The following is a 17,738-nucleotide window of genomic DNA, read 5'->3' as shown; positions in this document are numbered from 1 at the left end:
CCGGCGTCGGGTCGGACAACACATTTTCAGCTTGGCTGGTCACACCGGCCAAGAAGCGAAGTTTGATTTAGACTCACATTCAGACGACTTTATTCGTCCCAGAAGGGCAATTCATTTCTTACGGAATTGCCCCTCAGGGTATCGATTTGGACTCTGCTGATTGATTTAGTGGTCACAAGGCGCTGATAAAAGAACAGAAGAGAAGGAATCCCCCACCCCACCCCACCCCACCCCACCCCCCCTCCCTCTCTCTCGGATGATGGACTTTGTGCGCCCCCCTGATGCGGTCACGTGTAACAGCGTCGCTGTGCTGCAAACTTCGGTATCCCCACCGAAAGAAGAACCCCACATACCCGCGTCGTCCAGAGGCCGTGGTGGCGTCGCAGCAGCACTCCGCACGCATTCACAGAGGACCTTGGTTGCTACGTTTCAAATGGCACACGAGGAAATAAAACGATGTAGGCTGTTTCATTGATTCTTCTTTTTTTTTAAGCTTTAAGCTTTTTTTTTTAAAACAGCGTCGATCCTTTGAAAAACGGCGCTAAAAAGGGGGGTCCCCCCCGAAAGCAGTCGCGGGAGCACGACGCCGCCGCGGACGTATGGAAGACACATCCTTCAGGGGGATGCAGAATCTGACGCCACACCCCCCTCCCCAACTCGGCGCTCCGGTTAAAGAACCTGTCAAACGAGACATGGCAGCCGAGCGGGTTGGGGCTCTGCCGGAGGACCGAGCGGAGTCTGCGGATACGCCTCGGTCCCCAGACAGCGTTGAGCTGTTTCAGGGCCACGGCTGCCACATCCAGAGGAGGCAGGCGCGGGTGACCGTCAAATACAACAGGAAAGAGCTGCAGAGGCGCCTGGACGTGGAGAAATGGATTGACGACTGCCTGGACCAGCTCTACCTGGGCAAGGTGAGTAGAGGCTCTTAGGAAGCCACAGATCAGACGGTCCCCTTTGGTGTGTCTGAGAACTGGCCTAGGGAGACTGTCAGCACAGCGCTTCAGACACACGTGTTGCACAGGGGATCTCTGTCAGGTGGCCGCAGCGCGGCGCCTCACTCTCATCTCCACCTCGCCAGGACGCGGCTGAGGACGTGCGTCTGCAGCCTGTTCCTTTTCTTTCTTGTTTTTTTTTAAAATATATATATATAAAACAACGAAAAGACGACCACGTGGCGTCACTTCAGCCACAATAACGCTGCTGAAACGCAGCTGCGTGTCCCCTGGGAGCAACACTAATTTGATGATCTAACAACAACAACAACAACAAAAGAAGAAGAAGAAGAAGAAGAAATTGTATTTGTATGGCACCCCTCATCATCAGGGGACATCTCAAAGGGCTTGACAGGGCGTTAAAACAGTAAAAACAGAAAACATTAAACGCTTTCCCGAATCCAAGTGTATCCAGGCCTGTTCTAAAGGAGGCCAGATGATGTGACGCAGAACAAGCTGCCGCGTGAACGGATAACAATCCATCTTATCTTATTTTATCTCGTGTACGAGGTGTCTGAAACTAGGCTTACGGAGGGTAGGCTGATTTCCCTTACAAGGCCAAGCACCCCTGGGAAGTGAGGGGGCACTGCTGTCCCCTCGTTGGCGAACTGGATGCGGCGGAGGGATGCTTGCTGCCTTACAAGGGCAGCGTCTGGGGCCGCGAGGAATGAAGGATGAGGAGGAGGAGGCTGCTAGGGACCTTCTGCGGAGGAGGAGGAGGAGGAGGAGGAGGAGGAGGGCGAGCACTGACAGCTGGAATGGTGCTGAGGATCTCTGTTTGCGAGTTTTCGGTTAAATGAGTATTTTGGGACATGGAGTGTAGGATTGTGACGACAGAGGAAGGGTTTTGGAGACGATGAAGAGCGAACAGTTTTATCTTTAGGGGGCCATCTTGCAGAGCGGAGACCGAAATAATCAACGGACTGAAAATGTTGAATCAAAAAAGCAAACGTGAATAGATGTCCGTGTAGATGGGAAGCTATAGAATGCGGGTTGAATGAGTTTATCAAGGCCACGTTTCAAACAGAGCAACTGGGATGCAAGGCACATTCCAGGGGAGTCTGGCAACAAAGTTGCGTCGTATCGAATCATATTGTATCGTATCGTATCGAATCATTTCGAATCATATCGTATCGAATCATATTGCATCGTATCATATCGTATCGAATCATATTGTATCGTATAATATCGCATCGAACCATATTGTATCGAATCATATTGTATCGTATCGAATCGAATCATTTCGAATCATATCGTATCGAATCATATTGTATCGTATCGTATCGAATCATATTGTATCGTATCGTATCGAATCATATTGTATCGTATCGTATCGAATCATATTGTATCGAATCATATTGCATCGTAACATATCGTATCGAATCATATTGCATTGTATCGTATCGAATCATATTGTATCGAATCATATTGCATCGTAACATATTGTATCGAATCATATTGCATTGTAACATATCGTATCGAATCATATTGTATCGTATAATATCGTGTATCGAATCACATTGTATCGTATAATATTGTATCGAATCATATTGTACAGAATCATATTGTATCGTATCGAATCGTCATATAATATCGTATCGAATCATATTGTATCGAATAATATCGCATCGAATCGCATTGTATCGAATCATATGGTATCGAATCATATTGTATCGAATCATATCGCATCGAATCATATCGCATCGAATCATATTGTATCGAATCATATCGTATCGAATCATATCATATAGAATCATATTGTATCGAATCATATCGTATCGAATCATATCGTATCGAATCATATTGTATCGAATCATATCGTATCGAATCATATCATATATCGTATGGTTATCAAAAGTCCAATTTAAAGTTGATAAAGTCCAAACTGTAAAAAAAAAATCAACAGAAAACATTAAACCATTCAACAACAAAAAAGGGATATTTGCATCAACTCGTCACAAATTCAGTGAAGTCCCCGCCCTTGATATTCCTGCGGGTCTCGGGGCAGGATTAGGGGGGTGCCGTGTTTCACCTTGTGGAAACACTGCATGGCCAGGAGCCTCTGGGCCGGCCGGTGAGTCGTGGTCCGAGTCTAATTATGCAGAAAACTGCAGCAGGGCGGACGGGCGGAAGGGACTGGCTGGTCCTCCCACCAAGCTGCCACAATGGACCTTTGTTCAGACTGAGCGGGCTACTGGGGATGGGGGGGGGGATGGGGGATGGGGGATGGGGGGTGGGGATGGGGGGGTATTACAGGAACACTGATAGTATTCAGCCCTCACTGATGGAGACGACAGTGATGAACATGCACCTTAAATGTACCCACGCTGGATCAAGACGGTACTGTCAGTCACCCATTGTTTGTGTGTCTGTGGGCGTTTCTTTCTCTGTGTGTGTGTGTGTGTGTGTGTGTGTGTGTGTGTGTGTGTGTGTGTGTGTGTGTGTGCCAGGAGGATGACGTGCCGGAGGAGGTGAATATCGACGACCTGCTGGAACTGCCCAGCGACGAGGAGCGCGTCAGGAAGTTGCAGGTGACCTTAAACCCGTTCACTTAGCGGGGCCGCTGAACGTCACAGATAAAGGCGGACCTCCCGGCCACACGGGGTCGCTGTTCGTTTCCGTTTAGTCGCGAAAGACAATCCCTCAGCCTTACAGCGAGACCAGGCGTTGGTCTCTCAGTATTAAAAAGGCCAGGACGCGGGGCGTCCGGGTGGCGTAGCCGGCCTATTCCGTTAGCTAGCAACGCGGGGATCGCCGGTTCGAATCCCCGCCTTACCTCCGGCTTGGTCGGGCGTCCCTACAGACACAATTGGCCGTGTCTGCGGGTGGGAAGCCGGATGTGGGTATGTGTCCTGGTCGCTGCACTAGCGCCTCCTCTGGTCGGTCGGTTCGGGGCGCCTGTTCGGTTGGGGAGGCGGGAAGGGGGGGATCCTCCCACGCGCTGCGTCCCCCTGGCGAAACTGTCAGGTGAAAGGAAGCAGCCGGCGACTCCACCTGTATCGGAGGAGGCGTGTGGTAGCACGTGGTAGTCGGCAGAGGGGGTGGAGCAGCGACGGCCCGGAGGAGTGGGGTAATTGACCTTTCGCAAAGTCCCGCCCCCTCCCCCTTAGTTACTGTTGCTATGCCCGTCAAGCGTTTCAGAACTATCCAGGAAGTAGCCGGAAAACACCAACGCATGAAGGAAGAAATCAGCGCGTCGTGTGGGTAAAAGTAACGGTAATAATACGTTAGCCGTATTAGCTATCAATACTAGCTAGTAGCTAGCTTAGCTTGGAGCAGGCAGGTATTTGTGTTGATTCTGGATGGATTAAGCTGGCCATGGGGTCTGCTATACCAGTGTTTCTCAACCGGGGGTCCGCGGACCCCTAGTGGTCCGTGGTGTAATTGCAAGGGGTCCGTGAAAATAAAATATCTTTAAAAAAAAAGATCCTATGACATTTATAGAAATAGGATTATTTTACTCAAATGTGACTGAGACCTTTATCTACCTAAACTATAAAGGGTAACAGGACTTTTTTCTCTAATTACATCTGTTTCACACGTGTAATTTATTGTATTTTAGCAACCCCCCTCCCCCAAGATCAGGTGGAGGGGTCCTCAGGGTAGATCAAAAATACGCAGGGGGTCCAGGACCCCAAAAAGGTGGAGAACCACTGTGCTATACTGCCAAATCTATTGCCCACATTGCGCTTCTTGCGTTCTGGGTTTGGGGAAGGGAAAGAGAATGACCCCCCCCTCCAAACCTTTCACATATCTAGTATCCGGTCTGCAGATCCCATAGGCACACCACCGTTTCAGCATTTTGCTGTGTGTTTGAAAGCTTGACGGACCTCCCTCACATAGAAACCGTTGCTAAGGTAGGACTGGACAAGCACCGTTCTGGGGCGGTACTTCGCGAAAGGTCAATTGGCCAAGTGAGTCCAGTTGGAGAGGAAGGGGAGGAAGGGGGGGGCTAGGCAACACGTTATAGAGCCATTATGAATAGGAAGTAATGATTAGTGACGTATCCAACGTTAATGGCAAGGGAAGGGTTCGAATCTGCATTCGAGGCAGAAGACGCAGAAAGAAATACACCTGGACATAACCGGCCAGAGCGAGGCGGTTTACATGTTGTAACTCTTCTTCTTCTTCTTCTTCTTCTTCTCTTTTCCTGACCAGGCGCTGCTTCACAGCTGCGGCAACAACACGGAGGTACGTTGCTGGTTAAAATGACCTCGGAGGAGTCGCGTGAGTACAGTCGCACCGCGGCCTTTATCGGTCTCGCCGAGCCGCCTTACATAAACAGGCGCGTCGGCGCACACCCGCCGATCCCGGGTTGAGATGGCCCCCGTCTGACATCTCCTATCACAGTCGCTCCGTCAGCCTCAACAGTGGCTGTCTATCTGTGGCCCCCCCCACCCCCCACCCCCACCGCCGCCCCCAGAACAATGACGCCTCACAGTGGCCTCACAGTGGCCTGTTCAGAGACACAAACACAAGAGGCGAGGGCAGGGGAAGAAAGGCAGCGTTGACTGCCAGCCTGTTTATGTTTATGAAACCCAGGCCCGGCCTTGGAGACGTGGCTCCGATGAGGACTGCGTGCACGGGTGACAGCTAGTTTTGTCTGTTAAGGGACAACCCAAAACCGGAATACCAGAAGAAATGCAGGATACAGGGCATGGACGGAGGCATGGAAGTGTCCTTGAACCTCTAACTGCCGCTGGTGAGCCGGTTGGTGGCCTTGCATGGCAGCCTCCGCCATCAGATGTGGGTGGAATGGGAGACATAACACGGTAAAGCACTGTGGGTGGTCTGCAGAGTAGAAAAAGGACTCTATAAATGCAGTGCATTTACCATTTACCTTCATCTTTTTCTTTGGGGGGGCACTATAACCCCTCCTAATACATTTTTAATTTTCATTTTTGCCACTATTAAAGCTGACAAAGCTTCATTGTTTGTAAGGAAACATTTTTTCCTGGTCTTCTCAAGGCCCCCCCCCCCCTCCATTCAGTTGTGTCCATGCAGTATGTTGTGACAAGCAGAGGTCAAAACTTTATTTAAATTAACAAAAAGGGCCCCGGTAACAAACTGCATTTCTTTAAGTGCTACAGTAGTACCGCACTGCACGGTAGCACAGTTTCGAGTTACAGCTACTTCACTTCAGGACGGCCATTTTGTGAGACGTCATACTTTACACTCCACTACATTTCAGAGAGATATCTTGTAGTTTTCGCTCCACTACACTGTAGTTTTTGCTCCACTACAGTGTAGTTTTTGCTCCACTACAGTGTAGTTTTTGCTCCACCACATTGTAGTTTTTGCTCCACTACAGTGTAGTTTTCGCTCCACTACAGTGTAGTTTTTGCTCCACCACATTGTAGTTTTCACTCCACTACAGTGTAGTTTTTGCTCCACTACAGTGTAGTTTTTGCTCCACCACATTGTAGTTTTTGCTCCACTACAGTGTAGTATTCGCTCCACTACAGTGTAGTTTTTGCTCCACCACATTGTAGTTTTCACTCCACTACAGTGTAGTTTTTGCTCCACTACAGTGTAGTTTTTGCTCCACCACATTGTAGTTTTTGCTCCACTACAGTGTAGTTTTCGTTCCACTACAGTGTAGTTTTTGCTTCACCACATTGTAGTTTTTGCACCACAATATTGTAGTTTTTGCTTCACCACATTGTAGTTTTTGCTCCACTACAGTTTAGTTTTCGTTCCACTACAGTGTAGTTTTTGCTCCACTACAGTGTAGTTTTTGCACCACAACATTGTAGTTTTTGCTCCACTAGTGTAGTTTTTGCTCCACCACATTGTAGTTTTTGCTCCACTATAGTGTAGTTTTTGCTCCACTACAGTGTAGTTTTTGCTCCACTACACTGTAGTTTTCGCTCCACTACACTGTAGTTTTTGCTCCACTACATTGTAGTTTTTACTCCACTACACTGTAGTTTTCGCTCCCCTACATTGTAGTTTTTACTCCACTACACTGTAGTTTTCACTCCACTACAGTGTAGTTTTTGCTTCACCACATTGTAGTTTTTGCTCCACTATAGTGTAGTTTTTGCTCCACTACAGTGTAGTTTATGCTTCACCACATTGTAGTTTTTGCACCACAATATTGTAGTTTTTGCTCCACTACATTGTAGTTTTTGCTCCACTACAGTGTAGTTTTTGCACCACAACATTGTAGTTTTTGCGCCACTAGTGTAGTTTTTGCTCCACCACATTGTAGTTTTTGCTCCACTACAGTGTAGTTTTCACTCCACTACAGTGTAGTTTTTGCTCCACTACAGTGTAGTTTTTGCTCCACTACATTGTAGTTTTTCCTCCACTACACTGTAGTTTTCGCTCCACTACAGTGTAGTTTTTATTCCACTACAGTGTAGTTTTTGCTCCACTACATTGTAGTTTTTGCTCCACTACACTGTAGTTTTCGCTCCCCTACATTGTAGTTTTTACTCCACTACACTGTAGTTTTCGCTCCACTACAGTGTAGTTTTTGCTTCCCCACATTGTAGTTTTTGCACTACAACATTGTAGTTTTTGCTCCATTGCATTGTAGTTTTTGCTCCATTGCATTGTAGTTTTTGCTCCATTGCATTGTAGTTTTTGTTCCACTACAGTGTATTTTTCGCTCGACTGCATTGTAGTTTTTGCTTCACCACATTGTAGTTTTTGCACCACAATATTGTAGTTTTTGCTCCACAACATTGTAGTTTTTGCTCCACTACAGTGTAGTTTTTGCACCACAACATTGTAGTTTTTGCTCCACTAGTGTAGTTTTTGCTCCACTACAGTGTAGTTTTTTCTCCACTACAGTGTAGTTTTCGTTCCACTACAGTGTAGTTTTTGCTCCACTACACTGCAGTTTTTGCACCACAACATTGTAATTTTTGCTCCACTAGTGTAGTTTTTGCTCCACTACATTGTAGTTTTTGCTCCACTACAGTGTAGTTTTTGCACCACAACATTGTAGTTTTTGCTCCACTAGTGTAGTTTTTGCTCCACTACAGTGTAGTTTTTGTTCCACTACAGTGTAGTTTTTGCTCCACTACATTGTAATTTTTGCTCCACTACAGTGTAGTTTTTTCTCCACTACAGTGTAGTTTTCGTTCCACTACAGTGTAGTTTTTGCTCCACTACACTGCAGTTTTTGCACCACAACATTGTAATTTTTGCTCCACTAGTGTAGTTTTTGCTCCACTACATTGTAGTTTTTGCTCCACTACAGTGTAGTTTTTGCACCACAACATTGTAGTTTTTGCTCCACTAGTGTAGTTTTTGCTCCACAACATTGTAATTTTTGCTCCACTAGTGTAGTTTTTGCTCCACTACATTGTAGTTTTTGCTCCACTACAGTGTAGTTTTTGCACCACAACATTGTAGTTTTTGCTCCACTAGTGTAGTTTTTGCTCCACTACAGTGTAGTTTTTGTTCCACTACAGTGTAGTTTTTGCTCCACTACATTGTAATTTTTGCTCCACTACAGTGTAGTTTTTGCTCCACTACAGTGTAGTTTTTGTTCCACTACAGTGTAGTTTTTCCTCCACTACAGTGTAGTTTTTACTCCACTACACTGTAGTTTTCGTTCCACTACAGTGTAGTTTTTGCTTCACCACATTGTAGTTTTTGCACCACAATATTGTAATTTTTGCTCCGATACATTGTAGTTTTTGCTCCACTACAGTGTAGTTTTTGCTTCAACACATTGTAGTTTTTGCACTACAACAATGTAGTTTTTGCTTCACCACGTTGTAGTTTTTGTTCCACTACAGTGTAGTTTTTGCTCCACTACAGTGTAGTTTTTGCTCCACTACATTGTAGTCTTTACTCCACTACACTTTAGTTTTTGCACTACAACATTGTAGTTTTTTGCTCCACTACAGTGTAGTTTTTGCTCCACTACAGTGTAGTTTTTGCACCACAACATTGTAGTTTTTTGCTCCACTACAGTGTAGTTTTTGCTCCACTACAGTGTAGTTTTTGCACCACAACAGTGTAGTTTTTGCACCACAACATTGTAGTTTTTGCACCACAACATTGTAGTTTTTGCTCCACAACATTGTAGTTTTTGCTCCACTAGTGTAGTTTTTGCTCCACTACACTGTAGTTTTTGCTCCACAACATTGTAGTTTTTGCTCCACTACAGGGTAGTTTTTGCTCCACTACACTGTAGTTTTTGCTCCACAACATTGTAGTTTTTGCTCCACTACAGTGTAGTTTTTGCTCCACTACACTGTAGTTTTTGCTCCACTACATTGTAGTTTTTGCTCCACTACACTGCAGTTTCTGCTCCACTACAGTGTAGTTTTTGCACCACTACAGTGTAGTTTTTGTTCCACTTCATTAATCTGACAGCTGTCCTTCCTAGTTACTCTGCAGAACATAAGTTCTATACGCAAAACATATGATAAACTCATAAAATATGATGCTTTGTTAAGACTTTAAAATTCCCAACAGTATATGTATTTAATCCAGCTACAACATAAAAAAAACACTACTGACCACTTAAAAATGAACTAAACACTCTGAAAGGGAGCATTTTCCAGAATGAGTACTTTTACTCTGGATACGCAAGTACATTTTACTGCAAATACTCGATTACTTTTATTTAAAGGGAAACTTTAAGCCAACAAGATGGATGCACCAAAACTGAAAGAAGAAGAAGAAGAAGAAGAAGAAAAGGGGGGGGGCGCCAGGGGCGAGTGTTGCAATCCTGTTCAGAGCAACTGTTCTACATCAGTAACAGAGCGGAAGATGAACCCAGATAAGGGGTGTTTATTATTAAATACTAGAAAAGCCCCCCCCCCCTCATCTAGCTTCTTTTTTTTTAAATCAACATATGATTGACTTAGGGGCGGCGCGGTGGCGCAGCGGTTAGCGCGGTCGCCTCACAGCAAGAAGGTCTTGGGTTCGAGTCCCGGGTTAGCCCTGCCTTGGGGGTCGTCCCGGGTCGTCCTCTGTGTGGAGTTTGCATGTTCCCCCCTGTGTCTGTGTGGGTTTCCTCCGGGGGCTCCGGTTTCCTCCCACAGCCCAAAGGCATGTAGGTCCCCCCCGCCTGCCGCCCAATGGCTGCTGGGATAGGCTCCAGCATCCCCACGACCCTGAGAGCAGGATGAGCGGTTCGGATAATGGATGGATGGTGGATGGGTGATGGATGGATGGATGGATGGATGGATGGATGGATGGATGGTGGATGGGTGGATGGATGGATGGTGGATGGGTGATGGATGGATGGACAGATGGGTGGGTGATGGATGGATGATGGATGGATGGGTGGGTGGATGGGTGATGGATGGTGGGTGGGTGGGTGGATGGACTGATGGATGGTGGGTGGATGGATGGGTGGATGGGTGGGTGATGGATGGTGGGGGGATGGATGGATGGATGGATGGGTGATGGACGGATGGATGGGTGATGGATGGATGGATGGTGGGTGGATGGATGGATGGGTGGATGGGTGATGGATGGTGGGTGGATGGATGGATGGACGGACGGATGGACGGATGGATGGTGGATGGGTGGATGGATGGATGATGGATGGATGGACGGATGGGTGGATGGATGGATGGGTGGATGGATGGATTATGGATGGATGGTGGATGGGTGGATGGATGGTGGATGGGTGATGGATGGATGGATGGTGGATGGGTGATGGATGGATGGACAGATGGATGGGTGATGGATGGATGGATGGATGGATGGTGGGTGGATGGATGGATGGATGAATGGTGGATGGGTGATGGTTGGTGGATGGGTGATGGATGGTGGATGGACAGATGGACGGATGGATGGTGGATGGATGGATGGATGGTGGGTGGATGGATGGACGGACGGATGGATGGTGGATGGATGGACAGATGGATGGATGGACAGACGGATGGATGGTGGGTGGATGGATGGACGGATGATGGATGGATGGACAGATGGATGGATGGACAGACGGATGGATGGTGGGTGGATGGATGGTGGATGGGTGGGTGGATGGATGGATGGTGGATGGATGGATGGATGGTGGGTGGATGGATGAACAGATGGATGGATGAACGGTTGGACGTTTGCCTTATTGACTGGCGCATCCACTCGGCTCGAACTCTCCACACGCTGTGTTGAGCGTTTCCTCTTGGCAGCGCATGACGACCACATAATCAGCCTCGACGAGACTCGGGAGGATGACGTGCGTCTAACTGCATCACCGAACAGCCCTCGGCCAGTGGGAACTTCCTGCAGCCTCTCCGGTCATGACCCGGGGGGGGCGCCGTCTCTCTCCAGGGCCTCCTCTCCATCTATGGACAGAGAGCAGGCCTCAGACGCTCGACCGCTTCTGGTTGACGAATGTTCGACGCTCCTCTTCTTCTTTCTCGAGGCTGATTTTCTTCCTTTATCAGTCGTTTATGTTGCTTTCTGTCTCCTCTCCACCCCAGCAGCGCCCCCCACCAGTCGCTTCTCAAACTCCCCAGAGACTCGTATGTGTTCAGTGGCCCCCCTGCGAGTTTTCCTCCGCTCGGCGCCGGCCCGGTGCGAGGAGGGTCACGCGAGCCCCTCTCCGTTATCTGAGGTCCCGTTCACGTCTTGGGATGAAGACCCCTTCAGCCGAGAGGGGATTCCAAACGGTACTTCAGGCTTCATGCCGGCCTTCCATGTGGTTTCAGTAGCTCGAGAGGATGGGCGGTTATTTTTATCCCGGTTTCGGTCGTTTCTCCAGATGTTTCCGCAGAGGTTTTTTTTTATTTTTTACATTTCACTGCTCTGTGGCTATATTGGCTTTATCTCGGAACTCATATGTGTATATATATTGTAGCGAACTCGGGGGACAACGCAACCACAGGAAGTGCCGCGGCCGGGACGCGAACCCGTATCGCCCGCACCGCAGGAGGCTTCGCTAACCGCTCGACTAAAGGGTCGGAGCCGCCAGTCAGCGGCCAGCGGGTCTTCTTATCCAGGCACGTTACACTATATATATATATATATATATATATATATATATATATATATATATATATATATATATATATATATATATATATATATATATATATATATACTAGTAAGTGACCCGCAACCAAGTCGAGGTGTGGTTCTCCACCCGTCTAAATCTCCCTCCTCTTCATCCTGCCAGCTAACCGCCTTCCCCCTGCCCCTAAACCCCCCCCCACTCCAACTCCCTCCCCCCCAAATGCTCAGAATCACTTGAAATGCTGAGAAAAGTGGTTTTTAGCCATTTTTAGAAAAATGCATATTTTGCATAATTATGCATAACAATATTTATTTATTTCTGATTTCCTCCCAATTTAGTGGCCAATCGATCCCTATTCTTAGTTCAAACACCCACCCTCGCTCTGCATGGAGTCGCCTTGTCACGGAAGTGGCGAGGCGACTCCAGGCCGAACCACTGCTCCTCCCCCCCCGACCACACCACACCCCCCCCCCACCCCCACACAGATGCAGTCATGTGGCGAACACGACCCAACTCCACCTCACCTCCCCTCCCCAAGACAGCGTTGCCAATGACCGCCGCTTCATCGAGTCCGGCCGTAGTCGGATCCGACGAGACCGGGGCGCGAACCCCGGTCCCCAGCTACACCACCGCGGACCCAGATCCCGGCACTCAGAACAGTCCAAGGGTGAGCAAATAACCGATAGCCGCCCCCGCCTGAGACACAACACACCACATCTTATCTGAGCCGGACCCGGAAGCTCACGTCTGCGTTGCTAAGCGTCGCCCCTGACGTCAGACCGGTCAGGACTTTACCCCGCCTGTCGCCACGCTACGGGTTCTTACAAAGACTTCTTTTCTTTAAACTTTATAGCATTTAAATTCTAGTGGCATATACGTCTCCAGGGGCGTCGGACTCCAGGCCTCGAGGGCCGCAGCGTCTGCAGGTATTTGCTGCAACCGTGCACTACACCACCCGATTTAAACTCGCTCCTTCCCCTCCTTGATCCAGGAGGTGAGCTAATTAGTTCAATCGGGTGGTGTAGTGCACGGCTGCAGCAAATACCTGCAGACGCTGCGGCCCTCGAGGCCCGGAGTGTGACGCCCCCTGGTGTATGGTGTGGTGTACGGGCAGTAAGCAGCGTGGTTTCATACATCGCTTGACCCGCTGCGCCACCTAGCCGGATGTCTCCCAGCACAGGAAGTGGTCATACACAAGCGTTTAGGCGAGGGTTTACGCCACAGGTGTGAATGTGTGTGTGAGTGTGTGTGTGTGATGACCTGGCGGCCTGTCCAGGGTGTCTCACCGCCTGCCGCCCAATGACTGCTGGGATAGGCTCCAGCATCCCTGAGAGCAGGGTAAGCAGTTTGGATAATGGATAATGGATGATCATGGATGGATGGGTGGGTGGTGTAATATATGGGCGTAGGTTGCTGGTTGCTCGACCATAACAAGACTGTGTGTAGTAGTGACATAATACCTGTTGTGCGTACATGCCTGCCTCCAGTGTCCTGTTGTTGTTCCATTGACTTCTTCTGTTTTTTTCTTTTTCTTTTCTTTCGTTTTTCCTTTGTGTGTGTGTGTGTGTGTGTGTGTGTGTGTGTGTGTGTGTGTGTGTGTGTGATGTCTGCAAGTGCTAGAAGCTGCTGTGTACCGGAGTCAAATTCCTCACACACTTGGCCAATAAAGCTGATTGTGATTGTGATTGTGATTGTGATTGTGACTGTGATTCTGACTGTGATTCTGATTCTGATGGTGATTCTGATTCTGATTGTGAGTCTGACTGTGATTGTGATTCTGATTGTGATTGTGAGTCTGACTGTGATTGTGAGTCTGACTGTGATTGTGAGTCTGACTGTGATTGTGAGTCTGACTGTGATTCTGATTCTGGATGTGATTGTGATTCTGACGGTGATTGTGATTGTGATTCTGACTGTGATTCTGACTGCGACTGTGATTGTGATTCTGACTGATTGTGATTGTGATTCTGACTGTGATTGTGATTGTGATTCTGACTGTGGTTGTGATTGTGAGTCTGACTGTGATTCCGATTCTGACTGTGATTTGTGATTGTGATTCCGATTGTGATTCTGATTCCGACGGTGATTGCGATTGTGATTCTGACTGTGGCTGTGATTATGACTGTGATTGTGATTCTGACTGTGATTGTGATTCTGACTGTGATTGTGATTGTGACTGTGCTACATACCTTTTCGTGATTTGTTCACCATGCATTTGTAATAGCGTGTGGGGAAATGTGTCTCCTCTGACACCCAACTCGACCACAGTACAGGTTGTCACCAGTGTGAGCACCTCCTGCAGCAAGATCCATGCTGACACTGTTAAGCCCGAATGATAGAAAAACAGAAACGCACTAACATCTATCTATCTGTCTATCTATCTATCTGTCTGTCTGTCTGTCTGTCTGTCTGTCTGTCTGTCTGTCTGTCTGTCTGTCTATCTATCTATCTATCTATCTATCTATCTATCTATCTATCTATCTATCTATCTATCTATCTATCTATCTATCTATCTATCTATCTGTCTGTCTGTCTGTCTGTCTGTCTATCTGTCTGTCTGTCTGTCTGTCTGTCTGTCTGTCTGTCTACGTATCTATCTATCTATCTATCTATCTATCTATCTATCTATCTATCTATCTATCTATCTATCTATCTATCTATCTATCTATCTATCTATCTATCTATCTATCTATCTATCTATCTGTCTGTCTGTCTGTCTGTCTGTCTCTGGGGAACTTTGGAGAGGGCGTTCATCTGCATTTCGTGTCTCTCTTCCTATTTCAGACCTTCATCAGGGAGCTGGTGGGAAAGCTGGAGGGTCTTCACAAGCAAGAGGAGCTACAGAGCGAGGGCATCGAGCACCCGGTCATCACTCACAACCACTACCGCCACGAGCCGTACCACTTTAACAGCCCCCACCACCACCCCCAGCCCCACCCCCACACTCACCACCACAACCAGACCCTCTGACCTCCTTTACCTGCACGTTCATCACACACACACACACACACACACACACACACACACACACACACACACACACAGACACACACTATCCTCACAGGGCCACACTGTCACAAGTGACTTTCAGTCTCTCAGTAATACTGGACTCGATCACGTCTTGACCAAGCCAGGGATTTTCGCTTGAGCCCAGACAGCATCGGGATGTGGGCCACTTCAGGCAATGACGCAGCACTGGCGGCCTTCTTCTGGCCCTGACAAGACGGATGTGAGCCTGAAGTGGCCCTCACGTATCACAGCAAATATGGCCCAAATATGGCCAAATCAAATGTGGGGCCTTTTTTGGGGAAGATGCGTTGCTCTGGGCGACATGTGGTCTGGATGTGACCCTGAAGTGGCCCCGTGTGGTAAATGGTGAATATGGTCCAAATATCACAACACAAATATGGGCCACTTCTGGCAAATATGCGGCACATGCGGCATTGCTATGGCTCGGTTCTGGCCCAGATCTGGCAAACAGGAGCGGACCGCCCAAGCGCCGTCATGCCACGCGGTACGTGGGCCGGGTGTGGGACGGGTCCGGGCCACGGCGGTTCTGCTATCCGGGGCACTACTGCATGTGCGACCCCAACGCGGCATCTGCTTAATCGCGGCGGTCACAAGCTGTGTTGGCTATTTATCGTCATGGCAACGGGGACGGGCGGACGGGGTGGTTTCTGGGACGGGCGGGGTGGTTTCTGGCCCGGCACTGGGATGGAGTGTGACACGTAGCTTACTCTAACAGCCACGTTTGGCTCTCACCTTTAGCGACTAATTGTTTTTCTATCAACGTCAAAGAGCTGCAAGACTTTTAAACAACGAACTCGCCGCATTGTAATGTTGCTCCGCCGCTCCTGAGGCTTGTTGTCCATCAGCACCAAATCCTAATTAAATCATGTTCATCAGCAGCACCTCCGCCTGACTCTTCATTACTTTGTTTTTTTTTCAATTTAAGTTTCTCTAAGGAACATAAATATACATGATGAAGTACAAAAGACCAACAAAACAACAACAACAAAAAAGGTTGCACGGTCCGTCAGCACGTCGTCAGAACTCGGAGGAGTCGGCGAGTGACCCGTTCTGCAGCTCGAACCCGGAACCCAAAGCGGCGCCCCTACGTGAACAGTCTCGGTACTGACGTCCCGATACCACGACACGCCTCCATCAGGCCGCTCTCACACATTACACACACGGGGATGTTCTTTACCGGGCCGCCACGGAGGCCCGGGGGTCAGCGCCGCCGCCTCACAGCCAGAAGGTCCTGGGTTCGAGTCCCGGGGTAGTCCAGCCTCGGGGGTCGTCCTCTGTGTGGAGTTTGCATGTTCTGCCTGGGTTTCCTCCCACAGTCCAAAGACATTTGGGTCAGGTGATCAGCCGTACTACATTGTCCCTAGGCATGAGTGTGTGTGTGTGTGTGTGTGTGTGTGTGAAGGCCTGGCGGCCTGTCCAGGGTGCCCCCCCCCCCGCCTGCCACCCAGTGACCTCTGGGATAGGCTGCAGCATCCCCGCCACCCTGAGAGCAGGATCAGCGGTTGGGATAATGGATGGATTCTTCACCAGGTTCCTTTAGGAAAGCATTTTGGGGAGCGTCTTTACTCTCTACATGCTTTATATACGTATATATATATATATATATATATATATATATATATATATATATATATATATATATATATATATACACACACGTATATATATATACGTATATATATATATATATATACACACACACGTATATATATACATACACACACGTATATATATGTATATATATGTATATATATACGTATATATATGTATATATGTATATATACGTATATATATATACATATATATACGTATATATACGTATATATATGTATATATGTATATATACGTATATGTACGTATATATATATATATATATATATATATATATATATATATATATATATATATTTTATCCGCTTATAGAAAAGAAAGACCAAACCACAGGGAAGAAGTGTGTGATCTGTGAAAATAAAAGCAGGCCTGTGGGTGGCTGGCTGGCTGGCTGCCGCCGACTCAAACCATTTCCCCAGCATAAAGCGAATTGTCCCAGTGTATGATTGACAGATGCCGTTATCGTCTCCGTTTTACAGACGTCCGCTGTAATTCCGTCGGTGAGCTGTGCCGTGATGACCGTCCCCCCCCGGTCGGTGCGAGTCCTTCTACCAGCCAGCAGCAGGATGTTCATGAGGTACCCTAACTCCTCTCGGGCCTCCTCGGGGTCCCTACCCCCCAAAAACACACGGTCTCCCTATCGAGGAGCGTTGCACATTTAGCAGTGTCTTGGCTTGGCTCTTCGTCAAGTCTTCATCATCAGATTCCCCCCGTTCACGTCTTTGGAAACCTGCAAAAGCGCCACAATGGGAAGCTTCAGTTTCTCTGCCGTCAACTACTTTGCAGAATATCCCGAATGTTACGCAACCGGCAGACGTTCGTTTAGCGTTTCTTATCTGGCGGTTCAGGGTTTGGCTGCCTCGTTCTGGGAAACACGTCCCAGATTAGCACCGTTCCCATAACAACATCTCGCATACCTGGAATAGTTTAAACGAACTCATTTACGCTCGGAGCACAGACATGGCAACACTTCCTGTCCTTAACTAGCGTGTGTGTGTGTGTGTGTGTGTGTGTGTGTGTGTGTGTGTGTGTGTGTGTGTGTGTGTGAGTAGTGTTTTCTAGCAAAACAGTGAATGGTTCCCTCCAAGACCGCGCAAACAGTGTCGCTTTAAAGACGGCCTGTACGATGTGGTTTTGTTAATGATGTGGACCCGGCCAGCCCGGCC

General features: G+C 47.9%; 1 protein-coding gene across 1 annotated transcript; it reads left to right on the top strand.

Annotated features, from left to right (window-relative positions):
* Positions 1 to 374: 374 nt before the first annotated feature.
* On the top strand, positions 375 to 14,906 carry ppp1r14aa (protein phosphatase 1, regulatory (inhibitor) subunit 14Aa). Its single transcript, XM_056284790.1, has 4 exons — positions 375 to 911; positions 3,443 to 3,523; positions 5,151 to 5,183; positions 14,716 to 14,906. The coding sequence occupies exons 1-4, from the start codon at positions 600 to 602 to the stop codon at positions 14,899 to 14,901; spliced, it is 612 nt and encodes a 203-aa protein (XP_056140765.1). The 5' UTR covers positions 375 to 599; the 3' UTR covers positions 14,902 to 14,906.
* The last annotated feature ends 2,832 nt before the right edge of the window (positions 14,907 to 17,738 follow it).

Source organism: Lampris incognitus, chromosome 8 (assembly GCF_029633865.1).
Source record: "Lampris incognitus isolate fLamInc1 chromosome 8, fLamInc1.hap2, whole genome shotgun sequence".
Taxonomy (NCBI): domain Eukaryota; kingdom Metazoa; phylum Chordata; class Actinopteri; order Lampriformes; family Lampridae; genus Lampris; species Lampris incognitus.
This window is presented reverse-complemented; position numbering and strand designations above follow the sequence as displayed.